Consider the following 18,126-nt stretch of genomic DNA (forward strand, 5'->3'; position numbering starts at 1 on the left):
TATTGCCCTGGTCAACTAACGGTTGATCAACAAATTTTGTGAACAAGGACATTATTGATTCTAATTGACAACCACAGAGACTAGAATGACCATTTTTTTTTTCAAATATGATCTATATGTAAGAACGGGTGTAAACCACAGGTTCAAAAATTGTACTTAACTCAAATTTATATGTTAGATGGTTATGATATATAGTCAGGGACAGTTACATCATAACAAAATTAAAAGATTAGGTATATTGATATTTAAAAGATTATTTATCTTGATGTTAAAATGAATAAAACTTCCACTTTAAAACATAAAAAAGGCTTGATGGTTGCTATTTACTATGCTTGACATAATTTTTAAATACTCTTTCGACAAACTCCCGATTTCCATCATCTTATCTCGTACATTCTATTCTATTCTATTCTATTCTATTCTATTCTATTCTATTCTTATAATAACATTTGTAAGTTTGAATGAATAGTAACTTCACTTTTTTTAACAGTCAACGTAAAAGTCTGGCTACTCAAGGTAACCCAATGGCAAAAAACAACTCCATACACCCGCGATCGTAGACGAAACTGAGTAGTCCATGCCAGCCATCTTCAGTTCCGAAGAAAACCCGCTGCCTGAAGACTCAGTATGATCTTAATTTAATCATACAAGAACGAGAGATCTTAATTTAATCATACAAGAAGTATAATAACACCTTTATAGATTAGTCACACATTGAATATGAGTAAGATAAGATATTACTAAAGTAAATTTGCTTTTTATTGTAACATTGTTTTTGTGTATATAATGAATATACGATACAACTTTTTTACATCATTTGGTCGATTACACGTGTTTATATACCGATTCAGAATTGGATAAACATTCTTTAAACTAAATTTGGAGTTTGACTATTATAGTTCATGTTTCAATAAATTTTCCCATTAGTTCTGGTTTGAAATAAATAAATAAATAAATACTTATTTCAGTGCATAAATAAGTCTATAAAAGTCAAACTCCCTTAATTTCCAATATTTGTCTGTGCATGTACTATTGTTACTTACGTGGATGTACTTTTGTTGTTGCATGACGTTGTACACCACCGCAAACACGATAAACATATATATTGATAGCCGGCCATTTAGGAGACCAGACTATTGTGGTGGTTTGCGTGAGCTTTCAAATGTCACTTTTATGCTTTGGCATGATACCAAAGAGAGACGTGTGATAGTTAAGTGGCCAGTAATTTTTATTTAACATCTAGTTAACGATTATTGTTTAAACTGCTCCTACCATGTATCACTCATATTCGTAAATGGGTTGACACTAAATGAGTTGACCAAAACATGACCATTATTTGTTAGCTTATGGTTGATGTTTATGACACTAATACATATATTCATCAACTTCGTGTTATCAAACTATCAACCCAAAGTCTTTCTGTCAAATGGTATGAATATAACTGATAAACACACAAAATAGCGAAAAAACAAACGACAAAACTTTATTATTTACCCAAACCAAAAAACTCCCTCCAAAACCCTAGATCTTACAAATAGTAAGATCTAAGAACAAATATAAAGTAACGATCAACTGATACAAACAATCAGATGACCAGAAATAGTGATCACATGCAATCACAAGATCTATCAAAGATCTTATAACAACTGATACAAAAGATACAATCGAAGAAGAAGAACAGATGAACTTGAAGCTGGTATGCGTAACAGTATGAGAGAGAGTATAAGAGTGAAACTAGGGGAATAAACGATCTCTACACAAAAACATGCCTTTTATACTTCCAGCACAAAATGTTACACATTAGCCCAAAAGTATGCGACGAGATGATCGGAATCCCTCCAAAGTTTCATAACACCCCCTTAGACTTCCAGCTGTATTTAACAACTTACAACAAACATTAGACTATTATAACAAACAACAATATACGTGAACTGATATACCAATCAGTCCACACAACATAAGCCCAAAAGAGTAACAGGCCAAAATACAAACAGAACAAGCTATACAATAACCCCAATAAATAAAACATATGAATGAGAATTAATTCTCATTTTTTAACACTTTCAATCCACCAACCAAGCATGATTGACACCCCTAATTTAAGGGAGGGGTATTGTTTTCGTATAACTAACTACAAGCGCTAATTGCATAAGCCATTCATTCGTCAAAACCTAAAGGCACCACTGTAAGTTAAGTTAGACACACCGTTGTATATAGTTTAAAAAAACCAGTACTTTACTTGATGGATACATATGAAGCGAAGCCCTAAACCAACTGGACCGGATGCGTATCTAAGCGTAGCCCAAAATGAGAATTAAAGCCCGGCCCAACAAAGAAAACAAGGAAACCCGGTTCAACGGTTTGGATAGAGAGTTTAGTTAGGGCACAGGTAATATAAAAAGCGAAAACTCCATAGCCATACGGTTTTTAGGGCTTAAACGAAGAAAATTGAAGCCGGAGAAGAGGGCTCTTCACACCTGTACTGTCTTATCCAAATCCTCAATCAATAAACGGTATCATTAATTCCTCAAACACACGTTTTTATTCTTCTATTTGCAGATTCATTGCTCTATATTGTTTCTTTTCATATTCTCGCTATGTTTTGATTAAAAGCTGTTATTTTTTGTCATTATTTTGTTGCTATGAGAAAACCCTAATTTTTGTGGTGACTGCTTTGATTTTAGGTTTGTAAAGTGAGTGATAGAGTGTATATGTACATGTTTTCTGGATTGTATTTGTGTTTACACTAATTGATAAATGCATGCACTGCATTTGGTTTTATTGTTTGCTTCTTAACAATCTTTTGTTGTTTTGTGCTTTGTAGCTTGAGAAAGATACTAGATTTAGTAGTGCCTGTGTATAGCTGGTGATTTTCAAATGCTTTAATAACTGATGTTATATGATTTTTTGTATTTGCTTTATTTGGGATTTAATTGAAACAGATTGTTGTTTTCTGCTATGTAGTTAATATCCCGATATATCAACCGATATATCAGTGATATATCGGTTATCGGTCCCCTGCCGAGATAACGGTACAAAATATTGGTCAGAATATCGGTACCGATAATATCAACGATATTGTCCGATATTTGACCGATATAGGACCGATATTTGATCGGTAAATCACCGATTTTCCCGATATCAGTACCATTCTTATTTCTACCATTCATTTTTCTTCTTATTGCTGCTATCAGTGTTTTAAGTCTAAATTGTTGGTTGTTACTGTTAAATGTTAGTGTTTTAAGTCTTAGTTCTTACTTGTTACAATTGTTAGCGTTAAATTGCTATATATATAAATTTTGCATGATATTAAAATTACCGATATCCCACCGATATCCCACTGCGATAACCGATATCTCAAATATCAGTCCTTGACCGATATCCAAAATTTTGCCGCATTAACTACTTAGGTTTTCTGTTTGTAGTTGCATATTGTTCTGGGAGACACTATTTATTTATGTTTGTTTTTGGTTTAATGCTTGACTTTTTATTATGATAGATGGATCGGTACCAGAAAGTTGAGAAGCCTAGAGCAGAGCAACCCATTAATGAGAACGAGATACGTATTACCAGCCAGGGGAGAATGCGAAGCTATATCACATATGCCATGACTTTGCTTCAGGTAAATATTTTGCTTCTATATTACAATATTGTTTTTTTTCAAGTGTTGTAAATTGTCGCCTAATGAGGTATTTGAATCTGTCTTCATTCACTCAACTTCATTTTGTTAACCAATAGGTATTGATGCATACTACTAATTCTATGATTTAAGTGCTTGATATAGTATCTGATTGCACTATTTATTGCTCTTTAGGAAAAAGGCTCATCAGAGATTGTGTTCAAAGCTATGGGTAGAGCTATCAACAAGACTGTCACAATTGTCGAACTAATAAAGGTTTGCCATCATATATACATTATATCATACGTTTTTGTTCTTTAATTTCTGTCACCATTTTTTAATCACGTTTAGAACTCTTCTCTACATTTTTATTGTAGAGGCGAATAGTTGGTCTCCATCAAAATACCTCCATCGGATCCACAGACATAACTGACACATGGGAACCTTTAGAAGAAGGATTACTCCCGTAAGATAACTTTGGTATTACGTGTGCGTTTTAGGAAGTCAGTGTTTTGTCTTAGTATGCTATTTATTTTGTTTCAGCTTGGAGACGACGAGACATGTTTCGATGATCACTATTACTCTCTCCAAGGAGGAGTTAAACACATCATCTATCGGGTGAGTTTGAATATGAAGATTTGAATGATATGTGGCTTATGATGTCATCAGCATAGATCCAACATGATAAATGAAATGTTTTGTCAGGTATCAGCCGCCATTACCAGCTGACCAGGTGAAGGTGTCCACTGAATTTGAATATGAAGGAGGTATAATTTTATTAATTTCCTACATACGTCGTATTTATTCATTCTTTGATAGTTTTATTTAAACACTTTATTTATTTGCAGAGGGATCACCAACTGCAAGGGGTAGGGGTCGTGGCGGCAGGGGGCGCGGAAGGGGTAGGTCTCGGCCCGCTCCAGGTATCTTTTTTTTTCAACTATAAATCTTCTTTATAACATTTATAAGTGTTACTAACAGGAATTATTTATAATTACAGGAAACGGTTATGCACAAGAGGAGTATGATGATGGCGGTTGGGATGGCCCTGGTGGTTATCCACGTGGAAGAGGTCGAGGAAGAGGCCGCAGCTTCCGTGGCCGTGGAAGGGGAAATTACAACAACGCCCCTTACATGGATGGTCAGCAAGATACGGGAGGATACAATCAAGAATCTCCTAGGGGCAGGGGTCGTAATTTCCGTGGTCGTGGAAGGGGAGGTTACAACAATGGATCTTACATGGATAATCAGCAAGACGTTGGGGGTTACAACCAAGAATCTCCCAGGGGTAGGGGTCGTAATTTCCGTGGTCGTGGAAGGGGTGGTTATAATAACGAACCGTATATGGATACTCAACAAGATGCCAGAGGTTACAATCAAGAATTTCCTATGCAAGGGCGAGGTACAATTTTATTCAAGCGCGTTGTTTGACAAACGGAAGTCAAAGGTTGAATTTTTTTTATTTTTTTTTGTGTGTTTGATATGTAGGGCGTGGTCGTGGGAGGGGAACTCGTGGAAGGGGTCGTGGTGGGTTCAGATCGAACAGGGCAAACCAGGGGGCAGAAGGCAACGAGTGAAGTTTTCTCTTGGTGGTTTGAAGTGTTTTTCATGAATGTTTGGTTGCAGCATCTCTCTATGTTTTGTTTGATTTTTTCAGTTTGAGATAATTGACTTAGGATCATCAGTTTGTACTAAAGGTGTAGACTAAGTTTAAGTAGTGAGTTTTGAGTTTTCTTCTTATTTCTTAATTAATGTTACTTTATTGTTTCAGAAAAATAATTTGCTGTAATTTTTGTTTTCAGTTTAAGATAGAGCTTTTAATTTATAAAAATGAAGCGTTAATGTATTTTTAAATCTATTAATAAATAGTAATAGAACAGAAAATAACAATACCATAATAGTATTCTGTATATAGATCTAACTAATGAGATATCCAGAGAAGTATGTATAGTCCATCTACATTGTGATCAGGTGAAATTAAATCCAAGCAAATATTATTATTTCCACACGTAATTAATAATATTTGATTTCTACTATGTTTGTTTGTACTGGTGTATTTGCCTGCCTTTTTAGTCCTCTTGACTTTTGATGGGAGTGAGGAGCCACCTTGTTGAAATTGGTCACTGTAATATTTCCAGAAACAAAGAAAGTCCAAAAATGAATGAGGAAGATGTAGATATAGAGGGATTAGGATCAAATACAAAGGATCCTAATTGTAGGAAGGGTACAAAGGTTTCTAAAAAAATCCATTACAAAAAAAAACTTAAACATCCACCACCACCAAAAACCTAAACCCCCACCCCCATCACCCACCCCCCAATTTTTTTTTTTTTTTTTTTTTTTTTTTTTTTTTTTTTTTTTTTTTGCTGAAGGGGTGGAGGTTTAGGTTTTTGGGGGGTGGTGGGGGGGGGTTAGGTTTTTTTAGGTTTTTGAGGGGTGGGGTGGGGTGGGGGGGTTTAGGTTTTTTTTAGGTTTTTGGGGGGTGGGGTGGGGATGTTAGGTTTTTTGGGGTTTTTTTTGGTGAGGTATATATATATATATATATATATATATATATATATATGTATATATATATATATATATATATATATATATATTTTTGCCGTGGGGGTGGGGGGGGGGTTTAGGTTTTTGGGTGGTGGTGGGGTGGGGGTGGGTGTTTAGGTTTTGGGTGGTGATGTAGTGGGTTTAATTTTAGGTTATTGGATACTTGTCTCTCTATAAATCCTTCTTACACTTCTTACAATTAGGAGTCTTTGTAGAGTAACTTGACCCGTAGAATAATAGATAGTTATTGTGGGTGCTGGATTATTAGCTGGCCTTACCACTACTGCCTTGTCCCTTCACAGACGGTTTTATTTAATTTACCTTTACAGTTTTCTTTTAACAGAGATATCATCATGTCTACCAAGTTATGTCATTTTTAGTCTCTAATATGAGTTATAAATATCTATGTAGGTGTTGATAGGGTGTGATGGAGTTAACTCAGTGGTGGTAAAATGGTTGGGTCTTGAGACACCGGTAGGTAAGCGTTGGGAGATTAGCTATTTGGGGTTTGGTGGAGTTCCCCGATGGCACGGGCTTTGATCCAATGTTCCATGTGAACTTGGCGGGGGTGTCCGCTTTGGTTATCTTCCGGTCGACGACAAGACCTTCTACTGGTTTTGCACGTTCACCCCGTCTCAAGTTACATCTTGTAAGCCCTTTAAATATCAGCTTTGAATATAAAAAGTAGAGGTGAGCATAAAAACAAATTGTATATTTTTAACTAAGCCGAGATCAAGACCAACCTATACATTTTCTGCCTTTTAGTAAATAATATGTTATAGGTAAAAAAAGTTTTGTTATAATCTTTTGATAAATAATATGTTAGTTGTCTTTTATTCTCCTAAACTTATAAAAGTAAAAAAATGCTAATATTTTGTTTAACCCTATGTATGATTGGATTTAACCAAACCATTTTCCCTTGTAACCAAAATATAGCATGTGAAAAATCTAGAAAACAGAACATTAGTTATGATTCGGTTTTAGCCCACAACTGAAACCGAACCATGCCCACACGACAGTACCGAGTTTGATACATATGTTATAGATGAAAAAGATTGGAAAGTAAACCCAATAAAAATGAAGCAATTTGTATTGGGTCGTATCAACAAGACGCCTCAAGAAGCACAAGATGTGGTGGAAAGAACAATGTTTAGTAACATATCCTGTGCAAAGTTGAAGTTTAGATTGCCATGGAATGTCTTATTTGGCAACAATTTGTATTGGCGCTTCATCCCATGACTCCCGACATCGGTCAAGGCGGGTGTGTAGCGTTAGAAGACTCGGTGGTGCCTCGGGGAAGCGTTTTTTTAAGAAAGCGAGTGAAGAAGATGATGAATTTGAGAGGATTAAAAGGGGTTTGGAGATATATGGGAAAGAAAGGAGATGGAGAAGTTTTAGTCTTATTAGTGTTGCATATTGTGTAGGGTTTATGCAAGAGAGCAAGGGAAAATTATGTAACATTAAATATATTATTATTGTAATATTTAATCTTCTAGTCATATAATCATTTATATTATATAGATCAAATATATTAAAACCTATTATATAATTAATTGGTAATCGTTGATGGACAATATTACTCTTGTTAACTAATTGGGTTTACTCTTGGGTGTATATATATAGAGAAATTAAAGGTTAGACAATTATCATAATCGCCCCATCTCTCTCTCTCCTTATTCACGAACTCAAACCCTAGAGTTTGGTATCACCCATTAACTTACACCCTAAGAAGGAACCAGATCATCTTGATAAGTATGTCGAATTCCATGGCTGTGTCTCTTACTGGATTCTCTGCTGGCCTGTCTGTTGTAACAGGTATATCATTTATTTATGTTCTCCATTATGTTTAAAATAAAACTGGTCTAACATGTGGTATCAGAGCATATGCTGATAAATCAGTTTTGTTTTTTTATCCATAAGTCTGGAAAACATTTTTTTTGAAAACTCTAATAAAATTTGAAACCTAATCCCATCCGAGATACTGTTCGGATTTGATGTTTTGAATTTCGGACAATATGTTAATCTTCCGATATTATATTTAATGGGTAAAACCTTGTGTTTCGGATCATCACTGTTCCGAAATTGTTTATAGAACTAAACTTTACAGTTTCGGATTCCAGAATTTGGTTTTATTATATTAGGGTTCTTCTTGATGTTCTTAGGAAATTCGATAAATTCATATAATTTGGAATGAATTAAGGATTATTGGATATTTTTTTGTTTTGATCTGTTTTATCAATTAAAATATTTTCGATATCTGTTATTATTATTATTTATAGAAATTATTTTCAAAATATTTAGATAAACTTAAACACATTAAAACAGTAAACATAATCCTAATAATCCCTGAAAATTCGAATTTCACCCTTATCACTTATTAACTGCCAAAATTAAGGATTTCGAATCTTGGAGAACACGTCTATGATGAATCTGAGATCATTTCGAACTTATCATCTCGGATGAATCCAAGACCAATTTGAACTAACTCATCTCGGATAGATCCGATATTATTCAAACTAACTCATCTCGTACAGATCCGAGATCATTCGAACTTACACATCTCGGACACATCCGAAATCATTCGAACTCATCCATCTCGGACAGATCCGAGATGATTCGAAATCATACGTTTCGGATGAATCCGAGATATAACTTATTCGAAATCATAAGTGTTTATGAAATGTCAAGATTTATCCGAAATCCCATTACTTTATTAGACTGTTAATGTGAACTAAAATTTTGCTATTAAATAATTGGTTTTGTAGATACTTAATTAATCAGAATCAGATAATTTTTCACAAAACCAAATAGCTTAACTTGAATGAGCTTCCGATGTATCACTTCTGCCCAAAGGTGATTTGATGCATCTATTTATTGTTCAAGTATTATAAAAGATATGTTAATTATGCATTACAAACGTGAATGTCTTATTTCTGGCCAAAGCTGATTTAATTCATTCATACTTAACAAGTGCATAACTAAGGTGATTGTCTCATTTCTGGCCAAAGCTGATTCGTCACAATTACTTTGCATACATGCTTAGATGATTACACTTCTGCCCAAAGGTGATTTGTCTTCATTAAGTAGAATTTTAACTAAGTCTATTATTTGATGTTAGTAATAGACAATATCACAGCTTCATAACTAAAATGGTCATTATTTATGCCTGCCTTAGTATAACATGCCCTTAGATCACATTAAGACTTCTTTTTTAGTATCGTAATTCGCTCATCTTATTTCCACTCTCAGCACCTAACTGCGGGATTCCACACTTGATTGGTGATAACTTTGCTGCATGGAAGGACTCTCTCATGCTTATTCTTGCATTATTGGATTTCGATTATGCTTTAAGGGAGAATAATCCGACAGACCTTACTCCTCAAAGCACTGCTGCTGAGCAGATGACAATGGAGAAATGGACTAGGTGTAACCGCATGTCTCTCATGTTTATGAAGCAATCCATAAGCAATGCGATTAGAGGAGCCATTCCTGATTCTGATGATGCTAAAACCTACTTGGTTTCTGTGGAGGAGCAGTTCAAGGGTACGTCTAAAGCACACGCTAGTACTTTAATCCTCAAGCTGGTGACTACTAAGTATGATGGGAGGAGCGGCATTCGCGAACACATCATGATAATGAATGACTTGGCCCATAAGCTCAAGGGATTAGACATGGAAATCGGTGATGGTTTTCTTGTTCACTTCATCATTACTTCGCTTCCTTCGTCCTGTGAAGCATTCAAGATCAATTACAACACTCAGAAGGACAAATGGACGATGAGTGAGTTGATCGCCATGTGCTTGCAGGAGGAAGAGCGTATGAAGATGGATCGCACTACTGATGTTGCAAACTTCACCACCTCCAACTCTAAGAAAAGGAAGAACAATTATCCAAGAAGGGATGCTTCCAAGGTCCAAAAGCCCAATCCTAATACAATTGCACCTTCTAGCTCTACGAACTCCTTAGGCAAACCCTACTGCAAGTTTTGTAAAAAGTCAGGACATAAGCAGAAGGAATACCCTGACTTTAAGGAGTGGCTGGCTAAGAAACGTAACGATTTTTTTATGATACTTGAGTCCTATAATTTAAATGTTCCTGCTAATTCTTGGTGGTTTGATTCTGGTTCTATGGTTTATATAACCAATTCTACTCAGGGATTCCTTTCAATCCGAAAGCTGGGAAGAAACCAAAGAACACTTAAAGTTGGGGATGATAGGGAATTAGAAGTGAATGCCATAGGAACATTACAATTATTTATGAAAACTAGTTTATGCATTAAACTTTATGATACCTTATTTGTTCATGAGGTGACTTGGAACCTTGTATCAGGACCAAAGTTAGATATAGACGGTTTTGTTGTTTCCCATGGTCATCGCAAACTCTCTATTCTATATGATTCCGTTGTTTATGGTACTGGCATTCTGGAAGGTGGCCTCTATAGATTAGAACTAGATGATGATTTTTCCAAATATTTGTTGTCATATAATATTAATGAATCAATCACAAAGATGAAATAGAAATGAGATTTAGAGACTTCATCCATGTTGTGGCATCAATGTTTAGGCCACATCTCAAGATAACGATTAAATCGTCTCGTAAAGGACGAAGTCTTACCTCCTCTCGATTTCACTGATTTTGGAACATTTGTCAAATGTCTTAAAGGTAAAATGACATTAGCAAATAAGAAAGGTGCCATTAGGAGCTCTAATTTATTAGAACTCATTCATACTGACATTCGTGGTCCCTACCAAATCGCTGGCATCACTGGACATACTTCATTTATCACTTTCATTGATGATTATTCTTGTTACATGTACTTGTATCTCATTAAGGAAAAATCTGATCTCTTACAACTTTTAAAGATTATAAAGCTGAAGTTGAAAAACAACTAGATTGTTAAATTAAAGTTGTGAGATCTAATAGAGGTGGTGAATATTATGGAAGACATACTGATGTGGGTCAAGCTCCTGGTCCATTTTATGATTTTTGTAAGAGTCAGGGGATTGTAAACCAATACACCATGCCTGGTACACCTCAGCAGAACGGTGTCGCTGAACGAAGAAACCATGCCCTTATGAACATGGGGCGTAGTATGTTATCCAACACTAATTTACCATTATTCCTCTGACTGAAGTGTTAAAAGCAGCTGTTCATATTATAGATTCCTTCTAGGTCTGTCCCTAAAACTCTTTATGAACTTTGGACATGAAGGAAACCGAGTCTTAAATATACGAAAGTATGGGGCTGCATTGCTGAAGCAAAACTTTATAATCCTTTCCTAAGGAAACTTGAACCTAAAACAGTTACCTGTTTCTTTATCGAGTATCCTGATCACTTAAAAGGTTATCGTTTCTATTGTCCTTCCCACGTCACCCGTATTATTGAAACCAAGCGTGCTACGTTCCTGGAGGATTTCAAGGTCAGTGGGAGCAACACTAACCCTTACGAAGAATTGCAAGAAGTACAAGACGCGAGGGGGAGAGACTCGTTGATTACCATTACTCTGTTTATCCTCTTGTACCCAATGCAACAACTGCACCTGAAACTACTACACCAAATCCAAATTTACTTCCACAAACAGAACCCATTATACCTCATAACGAAGACACATCAAACGCTCAAAACCAAGACAACGCTGAACCCGATAATCAACTCAGAAGGTCATCCAGGCCCATAAGGCCTACTAATTGGGATGATTATGTTACCTATATGACTGAAATGGATGCCAGAAAGCTCAATGATCCTATATCTTATAATGAAGCCATTAGCAGTGATCAGTCTTCTGAATGGAATAAAGCAATGATTGATGAGCTTGAATCCATGAAGAAAAATGACATTTGGGATTTGGTAGAATTACCCAACGGTTTCAAACCCATAGGATGTAAATGGGTATTCAAAACAAAAGTGGATCCGAATGTGAACATTGAACGCTACAAAGAGAGATTGGTTGCAAAGGGCTACACTCAAAAAAAGGGAATTGATTTTCAAGAGACGTTCTCCTCTGTCTCTCGTAAAGATTCATTAAGGATCGTTATGACCCTAGTAGCTCATTTTGATTTAGAGCTGCATCAGATGGACGTTAAAACCGCTTTCCTTAACGGAAACTTATACGAAGATGTTTACATGAAACAACTTGAAGGCTTTAAACCTGAAGGTCAGGAGCATCTAGTCTGTAAGTTGAAGAAATCCATTTACGGGTTAAAACAAGTATCACGTCAATGGTATCTCAAGTTTGATGAAGTCATGAAGAAACAAGGTTTTATAAAGAATCAAGTGGATCAATGCACCTACCTCAAGATGAGTGGGAGCAACTTTACTATACTTGTCCTTTACGTAGATGATATTCTACTGGCAAGTAATAGTTTAGACATGTTGCATGAGTCGAAGCGGTTACTCTCGCATAACTTCGACATGAAGGATCTCGGAGATGCTTCTTACGTCATTGGCATCGAAATTCACCGAGATAGACACAAAGGGATCTTAGGATTATCTCAAAGGATTGCATAGATCGTGTCCTTACACATTACAACATGCAACCATGCAAACCCTCAGTCGCTTTAGTAGTTAAGGAAGATGTTTTCGGTTCATTCCAATGTCCGAAAACAGAGGTTGAAAAGGAGCAAATGGGCCAGATACCTTATGTGTCAGTAGTCGGGAGCCTGATGTATGCTCAAGTCTGTACTCGCCCAGATATCGCTTATATTGCTGGAATGCTAGGCCGTTATCAGACTAATCCTGGCCTAGATCATTGGAAAGCAGCTAAGAAGGTAATTCGATATCTACAAGGGACGAAAGACTATAAACTGACTTATAGAAGAAGTGATCACTTAGAAGTGGTAGGCTATTCTGATTCTGACTTTGCCAAATGCAAAGATGACAAGAAATCTACTTCGGGCTATATCTTTATGTTAGAAGGCGGACCCATCTCATGGAAGAGTCATAAACAATAGTTAACCACAACTTCCACAATGATGGCATAACACATTGTTGTTTATAACGCAACCTGTCATGGAATGTTGCTTAGGAATCTGATTACTGGACTCAAAATTGTTAATTCCATTTATAGACCATTGAAGCTTTACTGTGATAACTCAGCTGCCGTTAGTTTCTCGAACAGTAACGGTTTGACTGAAGCTGGTTTCTATCTCAATACAAAGTACTTGTTCGTACGTGAACGAGTTGAGGAAAATAATCTTTGTATTGAGTATATTAGTACTAAAAATATGCTTGCGTATCCGATGACTAAAGGTCTCCCACCTAAAGTTTTCGAAGAACATGTTTCCAATGTGGGATTTACTAAAGACCTTATTTAATAGCATGTTGTACTTACTTATGTTTTAATTAATAAAATTTCATCAGTTAGATTGTATATGTTTCTAACATATGTTTTGTCGGTGTAATGACATATAGACAAATATAAATACAAATCAAATGTTAAAGGGCTTGTGCATATTTTGATCATAAATGTTAGGTTTTAGATTGAGGTTATAGTATGACTAATGGGGGTCCTGAGTCGAATGATGATTCAACGACTGTATTTCTCTGCTACGGTTCTTGGTTTAAAGCTAAAATGAGTGTTAATTGCTGATCAGGCTTATCTAATACTCATGATAAATGATTAATCGGCTAAGTGGGAGAATGTAAGATTAAATATATTATTATTGTAATATTTAATCTTGTAGCCATATAATCATTTATATTATATACATCAAAATATATTAAAACCTATTATATAATTAGTTGGTAATTGTTGATGGACCATATTACCTTTATTAACTAATTGGGTTTCCTCTTGGGTGTATATATAAGAAGATAACTAGAGAGATTAAAGGCTAGAAAATTATCATAACTCATCATTGTTATGGGTGAAATTTTGAACCTATATCTCGATAATATATCTTGACTTTATGTTTCTAATCTGCGACCAGGATACCGAACCAGGATATTGGTAACATCCTGCAGAAGTATCTTGCTCGTTACTAATGGTTTGTTTGTATACTTTAGTTGCAAGGGACCAACGTTAACACGGACTAGGTCTTCCTGAAGACTCGCTCAAAGTGGTTGAAAAGTGAACGTTGATAGCGGATGAAGAGGTCTACAACGGTCACAAGGGGATATTCTCCGTATCCCGGAATCGTAGGATATTCAGTTAGAATTTAAAAACTATATAAGGGGATGCCGGATCATTAGAAAAACACATGTAATCTCGTACACACACTGATTACTTGCTACATTCACAATCATTCACTCCCATCTCACAATCATTGTAACACTTAGAGCTGATCCGTGCATTATCCTGAAGCTGTATCCTGATATTTCAATCTATGAGAAGAACAAAAGCAGCTGGCAGTTGTCAGCTCCCGAGGTTTTGTGTCAGCGATCTAGATAGATCAAGGGCTTTCCTCGTACATCCCGCGTTAATCTTTACTTTTATTGTTCATTACTTGATAATTGATATAGTTTGATATCTTGAAACTATATCCAGAAACGGTTTTATTTATTAATCAACTTAGCACATTTTTGCAAATCTCTATAGCACACTACCTCACAAACTAAATTTGATCACTTAATTGCTTCGGTAATTTTTGACCAAAACATGTATGGGTTGGATATGGGATTAGTTGATACCCGACACGATTACCCGAAACCACACCCCATTTACCTGAACTATATACCCGATCATATACCCGATTTTTTTAATTTTTATTTTTATTTTCCATTAACTTTTGTCTATTAGTGTTTTATTTTTGTATGTTTATAATGTGAAAAAATAAATTTTCTTTTAGTATTTGCATTTAATAATAGTATTTATATTTTGTATGTTGTGAAGTATATACATGTAAGTGTATAACTATTATAAAGTTGTTATTAATTTATGATAAAACTTACATGTAGGTAATGTACATTTTTAATTTATAATAGTTGATGTATAAATAAAATAATATAATAATTACAATACTAAAAAAATGTATTTAGAAATCACAATGTATATCTTTTAACGAACTAATGGGAATACCCGATACCTGTCGGGTAATTACCCGACAAATAACCGACCCATTACCATCCTTATTTCTGGGTTGTTACCCGCTACGGCTATACTGCGGTCAGTCACCCAGGTAGGGCAGAAGGATTAGGTTTGAGGGTAAAAGAAGCCACGTGCAGTCGTTGAAATCTGATTGTTGAGAAAAGACCATATGACCATTAGAGGTTAAAAAAAGAATTTTTATTTTAAAATTAAATAACCTATATATACAATACTTTTCAGATCATTTTTCGCTACTCAAATTTACAAAACAATTCACACACATAATAACAAAGTTTTCATTTATGGACAACCAAAAATCATGTGTCGGTTTCTCAAAATTTTATAAAGCATTACATTACACTATCTTACAATAAGGCTAGAAGGTATACTGTCATCCCATCCTTGGAGGACCATCCGTCACGTAGGCGCCACGTCATAGTCCTTCCAAAGATACTCCATTACCTTGAACTAGAGGGTATGAAAGGATGGTCCTAGTCATAGTCCTCCCCACCATTTCTATATATTTTTTTTAATCTTCTATATTTTTTTAATCTTCTATTTTTTTAACATTTAAAAAATAAACTAACAAAATATTTTCATTAATATTAAAACCACATTACATAAATTTAAAAAAAACATAAACTTAAAAAAAAAAAACAAACATAGACTTAAATAATATTATGCTTCTTCATGATGTCGTTTTGAAGTTTTTTCAACATCGAACGTTTCGGCTCGGGATACTGATCGACATCCATGGTTATTGATGCGTGTCAGTGTGTATATATTTTAGATGTATATCTTAAGCCCTTTTTACACTTTTAGCCAAGTTTTAAATTTATAAAACACGATATTCACTAACACTAAACACACATATGGGCAAGTGCACCCATCGTGGACGTAGTATAGTGTTGGTAAGATACCGAGGTCGTCCAAGGACACAAGAGCTTTTAGTACCGGTTTATCCTCAACGTCTAATCAAATCAAAATGTTACAAAAGATTTTTAAACTAAGAAAATAAAAACTAACTAAATGCTGAAAAATAAAATAAAAATAAAAACAGATAGACAAGATGAATCTCTTGGATCCGACTCGTGTATTAGTATAACCTTTGATTATTTTCGCACTTTTGCACTTGTTTAAGAGATTATCTTAGTTATTGTAGTAGGCCCCTCTTTTGAAGGCGACGTCACCCTCAACCCAGTAGTTTGAGTCAGCAAGGATACAATCCTAAAGGGTCGGATTATTGAAAGATAATGAATTAAGTTATTAATGCAAATTATGGTAGGCCCCACTTTTGGAGGTGACGTTACCCTCGACTAAGTAGTCTGAGTCAGCAGGGATATAGTCCTAAATAGCCGGGTTATAGTATTAATAGTAGTTAACTTATGAAGGGGTCAAAGAGTTTGGATCCCCGCCATCCAATACCTATGGGCATTGAAGGAGATCCTACTAAATTTGACCCAGGTCCCTTGCAGGACCTCTAAACGCTGAACAAGGGCAAGACCCTTACCAAACCGTTCCCTTAACCCCCGACCAGGTAGCCAACATACCTCCATATAGACCGTGGAGATATGAATGCTGAAAATTTTTTTTATTTTATATAGACAGTAAAATAATGCCAAGACACCACGGACAAACGATAAGGAAGAATCACCTTCAACATAAGCAACTAGTTATTAAAGTCATTAATACAAAACCACATAAAAAGTGCAAAAGATTAAAAATAAAAAGTATTATACTAAACACTTGTCTTCACCAAGTGATGTAAGAGACTTAGGCAAACATGGCCTTGATTGTCAAGAACTCTTACGATCAATCTTGGATCCCGAGACGACTCACAGACTCTATGATGGACAATGGATGGTGGTGGATGATGGTGTCACACCCCCAAAATCCACACGCGGAGTACCACCGCTTCGGAGCGTGACTGACAATGATCAAGCCACCAATCATATTAAACATAGCATATAATAATTAAAGTAGTTCATAAAAATTCAACTCAATACAATTGATGTTCAAACCAAACTTAGTTTTAGTAGCGGAAGCATAATATGAAAACCCAAAGTATGTAATAAGTTCAAGTGTTATAAAGTTTAACATGGCATCCACGATCCATGCTCCACAACGACCTGCTCCTCCCTGTGCAAGCTCCACATGTACCTAAGATCCTGCAAGGCATGCAGCAGAGAGTCAACAACTAGTTGAGTGAGTTCACAGAAAGTAAGTACGTAATGGTAATTCGTATGTTCATTAATGGGGGCTTCCCATGTATGTATGTACTAATAGTGGGGGATTCCCATGATTATATTTATTACTAATGGGGGCTTCCCATGTTTATCCTTACTAGACTATTTGCAACCATGAGTGTTCTTCTTAACCCGAGAACAGGAATACGTACAAGGTCACGTAGGTTTTACGTGAGTGCCCTTCCCCGAGGACAGTGGTACGCGTGGGGTTTACGTAGGTTTTACGTAAGTGTCCTTCCGACCCGGAAGACAGTAGTAGGTATGAGTTTACGTAGGTTTTACGTAAGTGTCCTCCCGACCCGGGAGACAGTGGTAGATACTAGTTTACGTAGGTTTTACGTAAGTGTCATGACTAACCTGAGGACGATGGTATATAGTCTAGCAATAGCATAAGTACGAGTAATTATCCAATTCAAATCTTCCAACCCAATTCCCAACCCGGGAATCCCATGCCTTGGCTGTGTGAACTCACCTTGGTTTGCTCGGTATGCTAAGTTAAGTGCTCACAAGGAATCAATCAAAGCCTAGAGTATGCATGTGTTCACAGTCAGTACATGTTTGTAAGGTTTCGCATGCAAAGTTCATCACATAGTGTGTGTAACAGTTAACATCAGGCATTACAACCAGTTAATCATCTTCATACAATTCATGCTTGATAGGAAGAACAGGCAGTTAACATACTTCACCAA

General features: G+C 35.7%; 1 protein-coding gene across 1 annotated transcript; it reads left to right on the plus strand.

Annotated features, from left to right (window-relative positions):
• Nucleotides 1–2,380: 2,380 nt before the first annotated feature.
• LOC110897313 (glycine-rich cell wall structural protein 2) lies at nt 2,381–5,408 on the plus strand. The gene is made up of 9 exons (XM_022144067.2): nt 2,381–2,513; nt 3,500–3,622; nt 3,815–3,895; nt 3,997–4,085; nt 4,163–4,237; nt 4,325–4,386; nt 4,468–4,542; nt 4,620–5,021; nt 5,108–5,408. Exons 2-9 carry the CDS (start codon nt 3,500–3,502, stop codon nt 5,194–5,196), a joined length of 996 nt encoding a protein of 331 aa, XP_021999759.1. The 5' UTR covers nt 2,381–2,513; the 3' UTR covers nt 5,197–5,408.
• Nucleotides 5,409–18,126: the final 12,718 nt, after the last annotated feature.

Source organism: Helianthus annuus, chromosome 13, assembly GCF_002127325.2.
Source record: "Helianthus annuus cultivar XRQ/B chromosome 13, HanXRQr2.0-SUNRISE, whole genome shotgun sequence".
Classification (NCBI taxonomy): Eukaryota; Viridiplantae; Streptophyta; class Magnoliopsida; order Asterales; family Asteraceae; genus Helianthus; species Helianthus annuus.